This window comes from Phocoena sinus, chromosome 16 (genome assembly GCF_008692025.1).
Source record: "Phocoena sinus isolate mPhoSin1 chromosome 16, mPhoSin1.pri, whole genome shotgun sequence".
Taxonomy (NCBI): Eukaryota; Metazoa; Chordata; class Mammalia; order Artiodactyla; family Phocoenidae; genus Phocoena; species Phocoena sinus.
In genome coordinates this window covers 7,601,068-7,620,860 of record NC_045778.1, presented here as the reverse complement: position 1 = coordinate 7,620,860, position 19,793 = coordinate 7,601,068, and the positions used below count along the sequence as shown (strand labels likewise).

The following is a 19,793-nucleotide window of genomic DNA, read 5'->3' as shown; positions in this document are numbered from 1 at the left end:
TATCACAAGTATTCACCCCACCATTAAAAGAACCAAGGACACCCACTGGCATATCTTAACTTCCTGAAGGTACAAGGTGCTTAGAGCACTAGTTTTTGCTCAGAGGGTAAAAATATTTTTCCCATAAACTTTAAAATTAACTCGTGTAAAAAGACAAATTCCAGGCTTCCCTGGTGGCACAGTGGTTAAGTATCTGCCTGCCAATGCAGGGGACACGGGTTTGAGCCCTGGTCCAGGGAGATCCCACATGCCGTGGAGCAGCTATGCCCGTGCACCACAACTACTGAACCTGCACTCTAGAGCCCGTGAGCCACAACTACTCAGCCTGCATGCCACAACTACTGAAGCCCGTGCTCCACAACAAGAGAAGCCACCGCAAGAAGAAGCCCGCGCACTGCAACGAAGACCCAACTCAGCCAAAAAAATTTTTTAATAAAATAAAATAAATTTAAAAAGACAAATACCACTGCATTCCATTGCAAATGCAAGACCCACAACTGGTTTCTCAGGCTTTTATATGCCCGCAGGCATACATATTATGAATCAAAGAACCACAAAATGAACACAGTAGCCCCTAGTCTTCCCCTATTCACCTTTGTATCAGCACCCAGTAGGGACACCTGTATTCACGCACAGAGAGCTAGCACTCATTCAAATTTTTAATACTTCAAGCTTAAACTTGACAATTTCAGTCATAAATGAACTGGAGCCTCAACAGTAACAATATACTGCTTTTAACTTGAGTAACAGGAATACTCATAAATGCAAATTTGATTACTCAAAGACAAAGAAAGAGAAAAAAACAGAGGCAGCCTTTTCCCACTTATTCATCCCCAACAAATACTGCCTTCAAGCAGGATTCAGGATCTCTTTGTAGGCAATGTGAGAATATCTAACAATTTCTAATTAAGGAATATCAAAGCCTACAAACAACTCAAATAGGGCTGTCACCATTTAGAATTCTTTAAGGACTTGGTAGGGAAGCAGGAATAATCCTCTCAGAAATACCTGGTGGGTGACACCATCACCTGGAACATTCTAAAAATATCTGTGAAAGTGCCACACAGAGAAGCTGGGATTTTTGTTTTGTGTTCTAGACAGTGCCCGGGACCTAGTGGCACTCAGTAACTATTTGCTGAATAACATCTTATTTGACCTTCTGGAATAGATCAAAGGAGATAGCAATCAGATTTTTTAAACTGAAAAAATAAAAAACAGCACGGAGCTAAAAATCTCTATCTGCTCAAGTTCCAGGCTTTTGAAAATTATTATTATCGTGTCAAACTTAACTAGAGAACCCTTAAACGTTAAAAAAGAGGAGTCTGTAATCTTGTTTCCCAAAAAACACCTCATAAAAAGTAAAAGGCAACCTTACTGCTGAGGGGACCTAAAAATAGAGTCAGGCTAATGGATGACTGAAGTGGGGAGGTTAAAGATGGCTCTCCCAGCCTCTGAAAAGACAGTCTTAACCAGGTCTGGTTTTCATCGTGAATTTTAGGCTTCAATCACCAGACTCATAAGACTGACTTCCATTTAGTCCCTGGATGTTCAGAATAGATAAAGAAATGTGCTAAAAACCCTTGAGGCTGCCTAATGAGACAAAAATGCTTTTCAGTTTTTTTAACAAAGCCAAGTCTAGCCCGGACTAATTCCGGTTTAAGGAATGACCTGTCTGGGACTTCCCTGATGGAGCAGTGGATAAGACTCCACACTCCCAATACAAAGGGCCTGGGTCCAATCCCTGGTCAGGGAACTAGATCCCACATGGTGCAACTAAGAGTTCACATGCTGCAACTAAAGATCCCGCATGCCACAACTAAGGATCCCATGTGCTGCAACTAAGGAGTCCACCTGCCGCAACTAAGACCCAGCCTCAACCAAATTAAAAATAAATAAGTAAATAAATAAAAAGGGAATGACCTGTCTACTATGTGGAGTCTCTTCTGTAACTTCCAGAAAGGATGCAACAGAAAGTTATGAAATTTGGAAAGAGGAAATAGCTAAATAAGGTACTTTATGTTGGGAAGCATCTGAGCTCCAAAGGGAAAGTTGTGCATTGTCTACAGCATCACTTCTATGCTCTTCTACAGCTCATCTATCTAAGCCAAAGATGATCAAGAGCAATGCAAAGTCATTCTTGTCTACAGATAAGGAATGCATTCTGCCCAGTTCAGGGACAACCCTCCTTCCACCCACAGAAAAGTATCTGCCACCATTTGGACATTAATTTCAATATTACCGATCTATAAATGTTACTGTTCTTCAGATTCTCTTTTGAACTGGCTGGAACACCTCTCCAGTTTTCTCATTAGTAAGTTAAACAACATCTTTAATGTGTTTATTTTTCTTCTTGTATGAGAGTCGTGGTTTTACCTTTATTTAAGAACTGTCTTTTAATAGTTTTAGTCTTTCTTCTAGAAAGAGGTCAACATTCACATGTGCTAAATTTTACTGATTTTGATGAAGACAAATAATAATTAATGCACAAGAATGATACACAGAAAACAAATTTATGGTTACCAAAGGGGAAAGAGGGTGGGAGAGGGATAAATCAGGAGTTTGGGATTAGCAGATATAAACTAATATATATAAACTAGACAAATGACAAGGTCCTACTATATAGCACAGGGAACTATATTCAATATCTTGTAATAAACTATAAGGGAAGTATATAGTTATATATAACTGAATCACTTTGCTGTACACCAGAAATTAACGCAACATTGTAAATCAACTATACTTCAATAAAAAATAAAAAAGGACACGAGCAAAAATTTTACAAAAAGAATGATACACTAAAATAACTGAGGTCTATCACTTGCTGATGTTAATAACAGTACGCTTCGCTTGTCCTGTGAAAATGACAACTGTCTGAAGTCTCAGCTTACTGCATTCCTTTTTCATTTAAAACCCAATGTGCGTCCCCGTGTTCCCTCTTATACAGATCACCAGAAATAATATTGGATTTGGGTTGAATTATTTAGCACTTTTCTCTGTTTCATAAAAAAATCTTACATTTCTCTGGAAGCTAAAGTACCTCCATCTGTTAATTTCCTCCCAGCTCATGAAATTTCCTACAAACATTTTATTACCACTTACAGGAGTCCTTATTACTCATTCTCCTAATTTTTATTTTTCAGGGGCAATTACTCATCTCTGCATCTCTGTAGTCCTCAAGGTAGAGGGAAGCAACCTAGCAAGGACATCAAACACTTCTGTGAGCCACTGACTCCCAATACTAGTTTGCAATCCAAACTACCTCTCCTTTAATTCCAAGGGATGTTTTGCAATGCTTGAAACAAAATCTTAATTATAAAAAAAAAAAAAGTTACAGCCTTCTGTCTTCTAAAGGACAGTTAAATGATCTTGATGAAACTCCCCCATTTTAACTGTTAAATGGGGGGGAAAAAAAGTTAAGATTAGAAATATGCAGATACTTCCTAAACAATTGGAGGCATACGCTAACCAAATCAAATCTCTACAGAATCAAAGTTTTGGTCATTTTTGCTCTAAAGTATTAAAAACAAAAAGCAGTAAGCTCAAAGAACCACATGAAAGCTATTGGGGCCTGGTCATCTGAGCTTAAAGATTTCCTGAGGTCAAGAGCCTGACTTAGCCGCTGGCTGGGAGTTTTGTGGGGTCACACCTGCCTCCCCCAAGCTGGCATGACCTCCGTGGAGAATTCCTTTGACGACTTTCTGGTAAGCAAGCATTTAAGGCTCCCAACAGCCTCACATACGATTGATCCTAAGTTATGCTTTCCAAAATAACTTGTTCCCTTGGAGCCTGGGTAATTATGTGTAAGACATGGCTCTGGGACAGGGCAGACCCAACTGTTGCTCGGTTATAGGCAAAAGCAACATTAATTGTACTTTCACGATTCTCTTGAGGATGAATTCAAGTTTAAAGAAAAGCACACTGATGTCCCCCTCCCCAACCCCGGTCCATCCCAGCAACCGGGGAAGCAGCTTGTACTACCCAGACACCAAAATAAATATTCTTTAATTCAAGTTCACCATACTGTTACTATTTTCAGGGACCCAAACAAACGGCTGTCTGCACAGAGAAATTCAAGTGTTCATTTCGAAGGGAACAGTTCTCTGTAATAGGCCAGTCTCTGCGTTGGCAGTTTGGACAGAGCACAGTTCTAAGTGAGGAACAGCCCCCAATCAGGTCCGTCTACAGCTTTGCTCTACATATGCGGAAAGCTCTGGAAAACAGAAGGGCTAAAAACCAGGGAAGCTGGTCATTTCCAAAGTTCCTACCCACTCCGCCCTGGGGGAACCAGGCTGGGATTTCCTCCATGGAGAAGTTCTTCCCTAGGGCTCATGCTGACTAAAAAGTGTTCATAAAAATAGATAATAAAGTCTTCGTATCCTGAGCCATTTCAGACAGTTATATATTATAGTATAAAACACAGAAATATATGCTTTTCTAGTACAGCGTCAAGTCATCTAGCAGGCAATATGGCAAAATGTTAACACTAGTCTTCCCTACGGTATGACTTTTTAAATTTCTTCTCCATATTTTCTGTAGTGAAGACATATGACTTGGGTGATTATTTGAAAATGTATCTTAAAAAGGTAGTTTGGGAAAGTCTATATAATTTGTTAGGCTAGATTCTTCTCCCTTCCCTGGTTATCTGTAATTATGTTAGCTAGCTTTCTTTCACTCAGCCTCCATCTTTTTACCTGAAAAAGAAAAACTACTTAAATTGGATACACTCCAGCAAGCTTACATTTCTTAAGTTAATCAGTCGGTGAGGTGCTATTTCAGGACTTTTTTAAAGTTTGACACTAAAATCCCTATTTCAACGTGAAGTTTTAAAATGCCCATGGAGGGACTTCCCTCGTGGTCCAGTGGGTAAGACTCCACACTCCCAATGCAGGGGGTCCGGGTTCGATCCCTGGTCAGGGAACTAGATCCCACATGCATGCTGCAACTAAGAGTCCACATGCTACAACTAAAAGGTTCTGCATGCTGCAACGAAGATTCCCAGGTGACCTGGGGCAGCCAAAATAAATAGATATTAAAAAAAATTTTTTTTTAAATGCCCATGGAGAAGGTACACACTGTCCAAGTCCAAGGACCGCAGCAGAGAAATCCTTAGTATCCAGTTACCCAGACACCAGTGACAGACAGCAATAGAACCCACTGTCACTCCCCAAGTATTTCTGACAGCATTCACCCTGCTTCCCAACCAAGTCCTTAATGGACTCGAATGGTGACAGCCCCACCTGTGTCTCATGACAGAAGGGACAATTTTACATTAAACACGATTTTGTCCCACAGTAAATATATTTATCATCACTTCACTTCCAGACTTTCAAGTGTCTAAAGATATATACAATTTTATTAGAAAAAGACTTAAGCTGTCATAAGAACAAACCTAGAGATCCAACCTTGGAAATTGGTCCAGATATCTCAATAAAGTTTAACCCTTAGTTTTTTAGATGTGCAAAATAAGCATCCTTAAACCCTAGCACATATTAATAGCAAGCTACCTGAAGTAAGAGTATATATACTATTTATAAAACCACACGGATGGCTTACGAACTACCATAAGGACGACGACAATGTGCATTTCAGAGGGAAACCTGGCCCACAGGAGGCATCCAGCGGGGTCCGTGGTCCCACACCCTCCAGACGCAGGGCCCACTCCCACCGCTGGCTACAAGGCTTGGTCTTCTAAAGGATTCGTGAGTTAGAAGATTCAGAAATTACTAGACAGTGATATTTAAAACTGTCGAAGTTTTAGAACTCTCATTTCACCAATATTTGCATTTTTTCAAGTTCAGAAATAGGCCAGTACTTTGAGAAAAGGCATTACTGTCCAATATACAAATTGTTTGGGTCTCAATATTATGGTAACCTTCTCTGAGGTGGCCTTGTGTATCTCCTCTGAACAGTGACCACAGAATTCGAAGTCCAAACTGGACCACTTTTGAGAGTCAAAGGTGATGCTATTTATAGTTACTCTGGGACAAGAGCCACAACTGGGATTGTCCTGGGCAAACCTGGATGAGGGGTCACCCTACCTCTGGAATCAGTCCACCCTCCTTCCTCATTTCCTTTCATAAAGAATAGAGAACCTGGGCTTCCCTGGTGGCGCAGTGGTTGAGAATCTGCCCGCTAATGCAGGGGACACGGGTTCGAGCGCTGGTCTGGGAAGATCCCACATGCGGCGGAACAACTAGGCCCGTGAGCCACAACTACTGAGCCTGCGCGTCTGGAGCCTGTGCTCCGCAACAAGAGACATCACAATAGTGAGAGGCCTGCACGTCGCGATGAAGAGTGGCCCCCGCCTGCCACAACTAGAGAAAGCCCTCGTACAGAAACGAAGATGCAACACAGCAAAAATAAATAAATTAATAAACTCCTACCCCCAACATCTTCTTAAAAAAAAAAAAAGAATAGAGAACCTGAGAGATGGGCAAGATGTTGTAACCCTTCAACTTACACAATATTACATGTCAATTACATCTCAATAAAGCTGGGAAACAAATAAACTAAAATGAATCTTTGTAAGGAAGGAGGTGGCCTGGAACTGCTACATGCAGGCAAGCAGCCCCCATCCCTCCCAGGGCTCCCCTAGAAATTCACATACCTAAGCAGGTGAGGATGTGATCTGTACCTAAAGAAAAGCTGCAGAAGCAGTCTTGGCAAAACTGCCCCTAAAAATAACCTTTCCCCAAGAACACTTAACACGTGTTCTGCTCCTTCCTCCCTGCACTCTGGGGTGGTGGAGGAAACAAAGATGCAGAGGTATCAAATTCAGCCTCTTCAGACACGGTGCCCACCTCCTGTCTCAAATTCAGGCTCCCCACTCAAAGAAGTAAAAGCAGTGGTCGCGGGAGCTAGACCAATAAACCTGAAGGAGGTTATGGGGTCAGTTTATCAGATCAGTCTGCAGCAGGAGAAGAGAAATACCCTATCAGTACTGACTTTACAAGAGGCCACAAACAGCAGTTAACCATCCCCGTTTACAGGATGTTAAAAGGCTTTACCTCTGCCAACAGTGCTTTCTTTGCACAATTCTGTCCTCTTCTCCTACAGAGCCTGAAATTCACCATTGGAATTAGATAACAGCGTTATTGTCTTAGAAAGGTCACCTTTAAAATATTGATGATCTCTGGAAAAGCAGGTCTTGGCAATCTTTGGTTTTTAGAAATAGCCAGTTGTAACATTAACAGCATGAGAAATTACTAGGAGAACTGGGGGTTAGGAGAGGTATCCCAGCAGAGCAGGGAGGAGGCCTGGACAGCCAAAAGGGGTAGCAGGAAGCGTGGGGTCTGGCGGGGAGGAGACTGGTGTTTCAAAACAGGGAAGGCAACTGTCGGCTTAACTGGCAGTTTTGATTCAAATTTTCGTTTAGAGAATAAAGCATCTATTGAACATAAAAACTTTGTTTTTCCTTTTAGTATTGGACATCCCTGGTAATTATTTCACAATGTATACATTTATCAAAACATGTGGCACACTTTAAATATATAAAATGTTTTATTTGTCAATGACAGCTCAATAAAGCTGGGGGAAGAAAAGAACCAGGAATCCCCTATTCATGAAACTTTGGTTTTCCTTGGCCAGTGGGATTCAGAGGGATTCACTATATGTCCTCTCTGTTTTTATATATGTTTGAAATTTTCCATAATAAGAAGTTAAAAGTAAATAAAAGAAAGGCAGGATTTTTTTCAATGTAAAGTGAAGGGAGTCCTTGGCACTGCCTTTGGCCGAATCTCTGTGGAGCCCAAATCTTGGAGAACATCCCTGTCCACTAAGACATCACATCTGCAGGAGGATGGCTCTAACCTATGCTCTTGCCACTGGAAGTCTCCTTTTCTAGTTCCAAAAGGGAACTGACTCAAATGCTTAGGCATCCTGAACTCCGGCTTCTTTTTGGAACTGTGTCAGACAGACCAGCAGGTAATTCCAAAGATGTGGAATTACACATCTTAATGGCATGTGCTGTAAGCCTCCATTTGAGAGGTGTAGCTGGCTTTTCCTGTGGTCCCTTTCCTCCTCCTCTGGCACTTCTGTGGGACAGAGTGATTGCTAGGCCCTCACTTGGGGTTACCTTGGAAGGACAGTATTTTCCATAACTCAAAATTTAGTCTTCTCATTCTCATCAGATGCTCCCCCTGGACCCATTTAGAAATTAAAAATTCAGACACACACACCCTTATGCATGGGCAGTAGGTTTTGGATAAGTGAAAACTTAGGAATACTGAATTCCAGGCGTTTTCTCTGGGTTGTTGGTTAAAACTCTGAGCAAAAAAGCAACGAAAACAGAAAAATTTAGTGGTTAAAAAGCACCACCTTTGACTACTCACAATAGCCAATAAACAGCCTAGATGTCCATCAACAGAGGAATGGATAAAGAAGATGTGGTACATATATACAATGGAATACTACTCAGCCATTAAAAAGAATGAAATAATGCCATTTGCAGCAACATGGATGGGCCTAGAGATTATCATACTAAGTGAAATAAGTCAGAAAGAGAAAGACAAATACCATATTGTATCACTTGTATGTGAAGTGTAAAACAAGACACAAATGAACTTATCTGTAAAACAGAAACAGACTCACAGACGTAGAGAACAGACCTGTGGCTGCCAAGGGGGAAGGAGACAGATTGAGAGTCTGGGGTTAGCAGAAGCAAACTATTATATATATATAATGGATAAACCACAAGGTCTTACTGTACAGCATAGGGAACTATATTCAATATCCTGTGATAAACCATAATGGAAAAGAATATGGGAAAGAATATATATGTCTAACTGAATCACTTTGCTATACAGCAGAAATTAACACAACATTATAAATCAACTAAAATTCAACAAGATAAATTTTAAAAATATAAAAATAAAAGCACTGCCTCTGGAGTTAAGCATCCTGGATCCAAACTTCAGCTCTGCCACTTGCAGACCAAAATGTGCAATAAAATAATTAGCATCTCCATGTGTTATAAAATTTCGATTATGAGGGAGAATATCTTTGTAATTTAGACAAAATTCTGTGTGCATGTTCCAGCTACCACTTCCCCACCCTCAACCACCCTTAGGTAAGTTACTGAGCCTCCCTGGTTGAAAAATGAGAATCACAATACTCATCTCCTAAGACTGTTGTGATGTTCGAATAAAATAATACGTATGGTCAAAACGGTGCCTGCAAATTCTCAATAAATAGCTGCTCTGCCCTATATACTGAATAGTTGGGGATACCGGGAACCATATGCCAAATCCCCTCCCATTCTTTTTTTAATCCACTGGAAAAAAATCCATATCTTAAAATATCACTTTTACTGTCTTACTGGAATATTTTTGTTTTGCTGTTGTACTGAAAAAATGAAAATAAACATCATTTTGTCCCAAAATTTAACAGGAAAGGTATGCAATGAAATATTCAGATACTTCCTATTTCATAAACTGCAGTAACAGAATAGAAATTGTACGGTTTACAAAACGTAAAACACATGGTTTTGCATTTTTTTCCAACGAATATCCCCTCCTCACGTCCCAGCCCAACCTGATCTTTACCCTTGCCGCCCCTCCAACATGGATTTGTTTTAAAATAGGAAAATATTACCCTCTATGGGTAATCTTGAAACTGATTGCAATTCTGTTATGTCTTTTACTATTTTCATGACTGATACACCCAAAATATCAATAATAATTTTTAAACCTTAAAACAAAACCCCTAAATGAGGACCACCACTCATCCTATTTTCTTAATTTGATAAATGATAAAACAGAAAAGGGAAACCCACCTTGTGGTTGAATGCTACACTTGGTATGTTAAGATGAAACCAATTCTTTTCAGTAATGAAACTACTTTCTTCAGTAATCCTTACAAATTTTCAATAAAGTCTTCCTCAATAAAGCCCAGCCTTGGCCATTCCAGCTGCAGAAGGATTTTATGTCACAGACTTGAGCACACCGCCATAAATAGTTTCTCACAGCTTTTCACTTCCTTTGCAAGCATAACTTATTTCATGAGCTAAAAGATCTCCCGTTCCACGGTGCCAAAGCCCTGGGTTTCTGTTCCAGCGACTAAACGGATTCAAATGTCAGATTCAGACGGACTGGCGAAGTTCCAGAGAAATACCAAGGTGAGATTTCTCCCGGAAGAAAATCAGACATTTCGACAGTTCATCTAGTTTTAAGTCATCCAGTAAATGCATGTTTTCATCCAGAGAAACGATGCTTCCACGTTCCAGTAATCACTGCTTCCTCTGGGAGCCCTCGATGTTAAGCTCACCTCAGCACCTGGCAGGTAGATCTTCCATTATCCCCTCCTTACAGTTTCAACCATGGCCTCTGAGCAGATAACTCCCACACCTAAATCTCTAGGCTTGACCTTCCTTCTCAATATTTCCATGGGCTGTCAAGCCCTCAATCCAAACCTCACATTTTTAAGTTCTACAAAACCTAACCACTCCTTATTTTCCCAAATGAATATCAAAGGCATTAGAGGTAAGACTAGAAACAAGCTGAACTCAGTTTTATGGCTTGGCTGTGGTGTGGTCTTGGTCAAGTAACTTGAATATAGTGGTACAATAGTGGTAAAGTGGTTTTATTGGGTTGAGCCATAAGAAACTGCAATTTTTGGAGGTCAAAATGGTCAGTGTCAAAAATCTCCTACGGTTCAACCTAATGCATACAAAATATCTTAAAATCCTAATAAAAAACAATGAGATTAGATTACCTACCTTCTAAATAATTATCATCTTCCCATCCTGTTGGACTATAATGAAGAAACTTAAAGACTCCTCATGACTCTAAAAGATAGGATTTTTTTTGGGTTTTTTTTTTTGGCCGTGCTGCGTGGCATGCAGCATCTTAGTTCCTCGACCAGGGATCCAACCCGTGTCTCCTGCAGTAGAAGCGTGGAGCCCTAACCACTGGACAGCCAGGGAATTCCCGAGCATTTCTTGAGTTGCCAATCTCAATTATAATTGTCTGTATAAGACTCAGTCATACCTTCAATATCAAATACTGTTCTCATTTCCCCTCAACCTCATATTCACTTACTTGATCTTCACAATCACTAAAAAAATAAAAGAGTTTTTCCTGAGACAGCATGCCTTTTAATGAAAAGATTGTAACAGAGGCTAATGAGAATCTATTTCCATTATATAGTAGTTTCTAGGAATGATGACTAATACATTTATCCCCTAGCAAAAACAAACAAACACAGCAAGACAACTCAAAGCCATGCTAACTCTGTAGTCTTGGGTTCGGCTTATATCAATACCGCCCAGGCCAATTCTTTTCCAGGGTCCACATACTCTGCAGAATCACCTGCATCTCTTCTCTCTTTTCCATTTCCGCTACTGTGAAGCCTAGCATGTCTTCCAAAAGTTTTTGTCTTACCAGGTTTTACATTGAGAAGAACAAATTTAAATGTATACTTCTCTGAATCTAAATGAATTTGGAATTTTCTCTATGATGTGGGTAAAGGTTTTCAATCTGGACAAAACAGTCATTTCCAATCCAATTTGGGATACCAGAGCTTTATTCATTAATACGCTGACACATTTTATTATCATTTAAATAAATCTACATGTATGATTTTATTTTATTCCCCAACTCTCTAAATTACAAATATTGTTATTTTTTTAATTAAACAGCTTATCTTTGTAGGCTCAGTCTGAGAATAAGAGCTAAGTCGGAGAAGTCCATCGTTTGGGGAACTTGAGAAAAATGCTTTGGGAAAACATCTTTAAGGAGCATTAAACAAGTATGAGCTGGAGTTAATACATTTGTAGCTCAAGGAGTTGCAAAGATTGCAAAAAAAAAATTTAATTGTACTAAATTCTTTTCAGAAATATGACTTATAATCCCTGCATTTCACAAATGTGAGTGCAGACTCTAAGCAGGATCACTGCAGGGCCAGGGGGCCACAGGACAGTGTCTGCTCATAGGGGAGACCAGGACAGCACCCGGGGACCCATGTTCTAGAGGAGGGGCCCGAGGAAGAAGAACTCCCAGGGCGGGTAGGGGAGGTAGTCTCGGGTATAAGCCAAGAGGAGAATCAAACACGTGGGCTCCAGGAGCCCTAGGGGGAGAGGCGGAGCAGACAGAGGCTGGCTCAGGCCTGGCTCCCAACACCCTCCTGAAGGCAATAAAGAACCACACAGGGGCTTTAAGCAGAAATACCATGACCAGGCTTGTGTTTTATACAGATCCCTCCTGCAGCGTCAGGCAGAAAAAAGCCTGAAGGCAAGTACGTTATGTGGAAGGGTGACAAAGCAGGGGCCACCACCCGCAACCAGGCAGGAAGTGCAGAGGCCCTGAAGGCCTTAAAGCACATCATGGGAGGTGGGCTCACAGGAGTTGAGAGAGAGGGAGCCTCAAGGGTAACTCCCAGCTTCCCTGCATGGGCACCAGGGAGGAAGATGCTTCTAGGCACGGCGACAGGGGACCATGCAGGAGGGGCTTTGGAAATGCTCTCCACTCCCTTCCACCGGCCAGGGTGAACTGGGTGTCCCTCCTCTGTACTTCTCACTGCCCTTTCTGTCTCTTGAACTAAGCTGCAAGCTCCTTGAAGCCTGGGGTGGTGTCAACTCCATTCCCTAACCCAGGCCTCTAGCGGGACCGTAATAAACGTCTGCCAAAGGAATGAAAAGAATAAACAGCCGTGCTTGTGCTCCACTTCTATTCTGCCCTTCAGTACGGCTGCAGGAGAAAACATCTAGTTTCTGATCAAGAAAATCGTGGGGAGGGGTACAGGTGTGGTGTGGGCTCAGAGGCCAGTGCGCAAGTGCTCAGACTGATACGTGCTTGTGTAAAACATGTTCCTCAGCTTCTTTAGAAAAACCCATTTCTGGCACTCAAGGTTTTCCTTCCTTTGAACCAAGTCTAGCACAGTAGTTAGCAAGCGTTTTCCCCCTCATCTTTGCTTTCTGTTCTTTCTGGAAGAACTAGTACCGTTCCCACGGAAACAGCGGTACAATTCTGACTGTCCTCCAACGTATTCCGTACCAACTCCTCTGCTCATCACGGGAGTGCATCCACCCACCCCAGAGCTGCACCTTTTCTGTAGCCCAGCTGCAGCAACCGACTGTAGGGCTTTCTGACAGTTTTCTGAAGCTGCTGTTCTTTAGGCTTCCCAGCTAAGAGTTCTATTCCTCCTCCCACGCTCCCCGAAAATCGTATCTTGGGCTCAAGTTTCTTCCTTGGTGAATGTGGCTGAAGGGGTAGGGCAGATCCCAGGACACACTGCAGTGCCTAAGAGAAGATGCAGAAATCACAAAGAGTGATTTCCCCACCTTACAACTCCTGCACCTGTGGTTCTCCATAGGAAACCAAGGGCATCTTGAGAATAACAGCCCTTCTGGGGGCAGAGATTTCTTAGGGCTCATACAAGATTCTGCCTTTGCAAGCCTGCCCATCAGCAACTCTCCCTGGACATCAAAGGCTGCCTGAAACTCCAGCCCTGCATTTAGGCAATGGCCACCTGGACACACAACTTGCCCCTCAGCACTCAGCCCCTGCACTGAATGATACATCCTGTAAATGGTCAGCCTTCCACCCACACAGCTCTCCTGGTTAGATAAGCAGACACTCCTCATGAGTTTGTTTGTTACTTGTCAATATCACTATCTTGAGTTTTAAGGCCAGGAGCTCTAATGGTGAGATCATGTCTGCTTAATTGGATTTATACAACAGCCTGCCATGCAACAACATGGGGTTATTTAATACTTCTTATAATCCCTCCTGATCACTCTCAAATTGATGGCTTCCTCACCACTGCTTCTAATCCTCACCACCTTAAACGTATCATTCCCATAATGGGCTTCTACCTGGGTCCCCCACCTCAGCCCTTCACCCACTGCAATTTATTCTGCAAACAATATTCTACTTGAAGCATGGCTCTTCCTGGCTCAAATATTCCCAGAGCTCTGCACTGCTTGAAGAACGAAGTCCACGCTCACCCTGGCATCCTAGGTCCTCTGTAAACTGGCCCCGGATTACCTATGCAATTTTCTCTCTAAATCTGAATCTGTATCTTTAGCTTCAGTTAAGACTAGACTGTTCACTCTATTTCTCTAGCCAGGAATGTTCTGTTTCTCTCTCCTCGCCACCCAGCTAGTATTTAGTTACTCCTCAAATTAAGGCCCACCCCAAGCTCTACTCCCTTGTAAAGCTGTTTCCCCATTATTCTCACCCACAAGGGTTTTCCTTATTTGATCTCCTAAATTTTTTGCTCTTTATACAACAAGCACCCGGCACTTAATTGTTATTAAACAATTTCTTGTTCTAAGTGTGGAAGCGTGTAAACCCTACCTTTAAAGGTACATGGGGGGAGGAGGGACTAGGAAGTTACTGTTTAATAGACACAGAGTTTAACTTGGGGGTGAGATGGAAAAGTTCTGGAGATGGATGGTGGTGATGGTTGCACAACAACGTGAATGTATTAATGTCACTGAATTGTACACCTAAAAATGGTTAAAATGGTAAATTTTACGTTATGTAGATTTTACCACAATTTTTTTGAAAAGTGCATCCAAGTCACTAAAGAACAAATCACGTGCTTCTTCAACCTCACAAATTCAATCACAGTGCTAACTACTACGACACCACCTGATGAAATTAATTATTGGCTGCACTAGGATAGTAATAATATTTGAACATTTACAGATCCCTGTACAGCGTACAAAGCCCCTGCGACGTAAACTAGTTTGACCATTTGATTCTGAAAAACTCTGTGTGGCAAGAAAGACAGGAATCCCTTATCTTTATTTTCTAGATGAAGAGATGGAACTTCAAAGGCTTAGTGACTTGATTACGGCCAAACAGAGGGTACCAGGCAGAGCTGAGATTCATCTGGGTCTCATGAATCTGAGACACTTCCCAGGCCCCTCGTTAATCCTTCACCTCGTTGGAACAATTCGTGCCTTTTTTCCCCCAGGGAAAATTCCCGCAAGAGCGTACTCCACTGTGCAGGGGAGAAGAGCCTTGACCTGCGCCCTTAACCAGCAGTTGCTCCTTGAGACACGGAAAGGGGCAACTGGCAGGTTCTGGATCCTCTATTTAATCCAACCTGTGCGCAGCTGCTTCCCCACAAGCGTCCTTCCCCACTGCCTGACCCCACGTGGCAACATTTCAGCCTGATGACAGGACAGGCAGCAGGTGTGCTGAGGAGAACAGTGAGCTGCTCCACCTAAACTGTGACTCTGCGGAAGAACTTGGATTTCTTTAGGAACAATGAAAACTAATCAGAATTCTAAATGTGGAATAAATGAACGACTCTCTTATGCTCTCCACAGCTGGTGAAAAAGAGTATCGATCACCTACCCCTATACAGATTAAGGATGTAAGGGCCCTTTATGTATCGAAACACACAGTCATTTCCTTAAAAGGTCTGTTCTAGCCTCCCAGAGTGGTGAAGGACAGCGCCCTGTGCCCACGGAGATAGCACACATATTCAGCATTGCTGTTCTGACAAGTCACCTCCCGATTAGGCCTCAGTTGAATTAAAGGCTGAATGTGCTCTTTGCTTCCAGGAGAAGCTTACTTCTAAACACCAAAGCTCTAGAAGTTTCAGAAGTCCACTAAAGAGAGCTTCATTTATGTGACTACAAATATTCTTAAACACCCCTGAAAGAGGAGAGCACTTTGAAATGCCTGTACATACTCATGCTAAATTCAACATCTTCTAAATTGCCTTTCTTTTGGAAAAAGCACTGCATGTCCTCAAAAAATTGAAAACCAGTCACTGCCACAAGATCCAGAAATTCCACTTCTAGGTATCTAACCAAAAAAACCCGGAAGCGGGGACATGAAGAGATATTTGTACACCCATGTTCACAGCAGCATTATTTACAATAACCAAAAGGTAGAAGCAATCCACGTGTGCATCAATCAATGAATGGATAAACAAAATGTGGTCCATACAGTGAGTGAAATATTATTCAGCCTTAAAAAGGAAGGAAATTCTGACACATGACACAACATGGATGAACCTTGAGGACATTATGCTAAGTGAAGTAAGCCAGATGCAAAAGGACAAATAGTGTGTGATTCCACCCATATGAGGTCCCCAGGGGTCAAATCCATGGAGACAGAAGGTAGAAGGGTGGTTGCCAGGGGCTGGGGGGTGGGGAGGATAGAAAGTTATTGTTTTATACAGAGTTTAATTTTGCAAGATGAAGAGTCTTGGAGATTGATTGCACAACAATGTGAATGTACATAGCATGCCTGAACTGGATGCTTTAACATGGTTAAGACTGGGCTTCCCTGGTGGCGCAGTGGTTGAGAGTCCACCTGCCGATGCAGGGGACACGGGTTTGTGCCCCGGTCCGGGAGGATACCACGTGCCGCGGAGTGGCTGGGCCCGTGAGCCATGGCCGCTGAGCCTGTGCGTCCGGAGCCTGTGCTCCGCAACGGGAGAGGCCAAAACAGTGAGAGGCCCGCGTAACACACACACACAAAAAATTTTAAATGGTTAAGATGGTAAATTTTATGTAGAAAAAAAAAAAAGGTCTCCCATCACATACACACACAGCACTACAGTTTTACTAAGTCCTTCTGTAGCAAGGCATTCCATACCAGAGCAAGGTTTACCACAGCCCATGAGACTCTGTGAACTGTGGATATAATTAGGTCCCTCATCCATTATAACGCTACAGACGTCATCATGTGTTACCAGCATCTGTTGACAGATCTCATACCCAGCATATCATTGAAACGGCAAGTGTGGAAAAGGTAGCCCACAATAGAAACAATGGCATTTTATCCCTGTCCTGTTCCAGCAGTTTGGCTCATAGGACATAAATAGAGGCTACTGCTCTGGCTGCCCAGACCTCACAGTTCAGTATTACTTTACTGACTTGAGTGGGTTCTCTACCAAAAGTAGAAACAGAGGATCTTCTGGATCTGTTCAGGTCTGTGTCCTAACGTAATGTTTGGCTCTGTTTTGTTTGTCACTAAAGTCACAACACAGCACTCAACCTACCTGAGAAAAAGATGACATATGTCTGTTTTTTAATATATAATATACAATTATAATAATATATTCATGCAGGAACCCCAAACTTTAAAAAAATCACAATGAAATTATATCCAAAAATACTGTGAATTAAAAAATATATATAATTATATATCATATATTAAAAATAATTTTAAAATTATATGTATATGACAGGAGACATATATCAATGTTGTCTTTGGAAACTATAATTAACTCTATCCTGTACTGTAATTTTAAAAAATCAACAGAAACCACTGTGATTAGACTATTACTTTCAAAAATGATGGGCAGACTACCTGTCCAATTCCTTAGCTATTTTGCTCTTCCTCATGAGGAAAAAAAAAAAGCAATCTCTGCAACAAAGACTTAAGACTTTTTTAAAAATCCATGAAAAAATGTAGTAATCAAAATTGTGGGGAAAATTTTTAAAAAGAAACACTCACTGTTAAAAATTAAAGCAACTATTTAACTTCTTTCTCATTGATGATGCAGCAATTAGCTCAGATGACGAACTAATAATAACAACACATTAATAATCCTCAAGCCAGGTGTTTAAAAAATTGTAGAAGGTTTGAAATTTTATTCTCCTTTATAGACTCAACTTCTACTTATCACTCCCATTCTACTGTTTCCAAGAAGGCAGGGATGATGGAACTAAGGGGGAGAATGAAATGTAGCTAAATTAGAGCTTTAAAACAATAATAGTAAGTGGTTTTAAAAGAGAATAGACAACAAAAGAAAAATCTTGATTTGAAAATATCATGGTTATTTTACAAATAACAAAAAAAAACACCCTAAAATGGTTATCTGATTATTATCCAAATATGGGACCTGTCTCCTTCAGCTAACAACTGTTGGGAGTATGTGTTTCCTATAGTCAGACACATTCACCAGGCACTATCAGATAATCACCCACAGTGGCAGCTACACAGAGCAATCCCAGGCACACAGACGGTCAACAAACATTATCCACTTAATGGCAGGCCCTTAGAAGGGAAACCCACTTTGCCCCACCCCAAGAAAAATAGGAGGGAAAAGAAGAGGGCACTCTGCTTTTGCCAGGACACTGTCATCATAAGGTTGGGTGAGCAGGTCTGGGTTGGCATCTCTGACCCGGCCAGGCTCTGTGCCCAAACAGGAGGTGAGATTTAGCCTCCTGGTGAGCAGTCCCTAGAATTCTAGCCAAGGGGATCAAGAAGAAACCTTGAGAGAGTGGAATGCTCCATTGGGCCCCCAGAGAGCACCAACCAAGATGGAAAGGGAACTTTTAGAGCTGGCTGAGTCCCTCGTCCCTGTGCGCTTACCTCAATGAACCGTAAATAGAGTGTGAAATAACTATTAATTTATCGGTGAATGTCTAGTGTTCTTACAGCATCTCTCTCCAGGGAACCCCAAAACATGTAATAAATGATTTTCAATTACTCTCTGGGGCAGCTCTGTGAAAATCGGAATGAAGCCGATGTTCTTTTGATCTCTTTTATTTGGGGAAAGACGGGTTAGGGGGAAATGGGACACAACGAGACCAGAAGACACAACTCTGTGGCCAAGGTCACAGACTCAAGGGGTCAGAAGCAGACCTGAGACTTTCACATTCTGGTCTAATGCAGGTTAAAACAGAAACGGCTGCACTGTTCTTCCCCTAACATTGTTCGTTTTGTGACTCTTATGTGACACACGCGCGCACCCACGCACAATCGTGCGCGCGCGCACTCACGACGCCCAGGTCCGTGCCTGTGCCTGGACTTTTCCCGGCTACGAGGACATGAGACAACACGACCCTCCATCAAGCTCCCTCCCGCTAGTCCACACGGTCGGCGGCGCCCCCGGGCGGTCGCCCCCCGGGAAAGGCGACACACAGACACGCGGGTCCAGCCCGCAGACGGCGGGCACGCGGCCCTGGCTGACCTTCCTCTGCTGCTTCTCCCAGGCCGGGTCGAGGAGCAGGTCGCGGTCCCACTCCTCCTCCTGGATCATGTACTCGTCATCTTCGTAGACGTAGTTGTACTGCACGCCGGGCTCGATCTGGTTCATGGCGCTCGGGTGGCCGGGGCTGCGGCGGGGCGCGCGGGGCTCGGGCGGTCGGACGGGCGGGCGGAGACGCGGCGGGGCCGGCGAGGCGCGCGGGGCTCGGCGGAGGCGCGGGCGGCGGACGGGCTGGCGGGCGCGGGGTGACCTTCGCGCGGTTCTCTCGGGGCAGCACGCCTGGGCGCTGGGTCGCGGGCGAAGCACTAGCTCGGGCTGCGGAGCCCCGGCCGCCCCGCTTAATACCCGCGCCGCCCGTCACGTGGCCGCCCGGCCGCGCCCCAACCCCCCGCCCCGCCCCGCCCCGCCCCGCCCGGGCCTCCGCCCGCCCCGCCCCGGCCTCCGCCCGCCCCCGCCCCCGCCCCCGCCCCCGCCCCTCCGAGCACTTGCTGGCGGGCAGCGGGGCCAGGCGGTTCGCGTCCGCGTTCCCGGTGCTGCCCCAAACCTACGGCGCTGCGAGCTGAGGCCGCCGGCACCAGCCCACGCCTCCCACCCACCCTCTGCCTCGCTGCGCGGCTGGACTTGCGGGCGCCCAGGTGGGTTACCCGGGTGAGTGGATGTTCGCGGATCAGAGGAGGGACACACGGCCTGGGCTCCTGACCACCCCCAGCACATCCAAGTTGTCCAGCGTATTCACGTTTTCCATATATTCCCACATATTCATAGATATCACACACATACACCCCTAAAAAGTAAAGTTTAGAAGCTACGGCATCCCCTTTCTTCCTCCTCTCCTCCCTGCCCTCACCTGCGCAAACCGAGGCAAGGGAGTTGGCCCAGCCATGTTAAAA

At 43.4% G+C, this 19,793-nt stretch overlaps 1 protein-coding gene across 1 annotated transcript in view; it reads right to left on the bottom strand.

Annotated features, from left to right (window-relative positions):
• The window catches only part of ACTN2 (actinin alpha 2), a 76,603-nt gene extending 57,394 nt beyond the window's left edge, over nt 1-19,209 (bottom strand). The window contains exon 1 of the mRNA XM_032609115.1: nt 18,886-19,209. Coding sequence (XP_032465006.1) covers nt 18,886-19,011 — 126 coding nt within the window. The 5' untranslated portion in view covers nt 19,012-19,209. The remainder of the gene's footprint in view (nt 1-18,885) is intronic.
• Nucleotides 19,210-19,793: the final 584 nt, after the last annotated feature.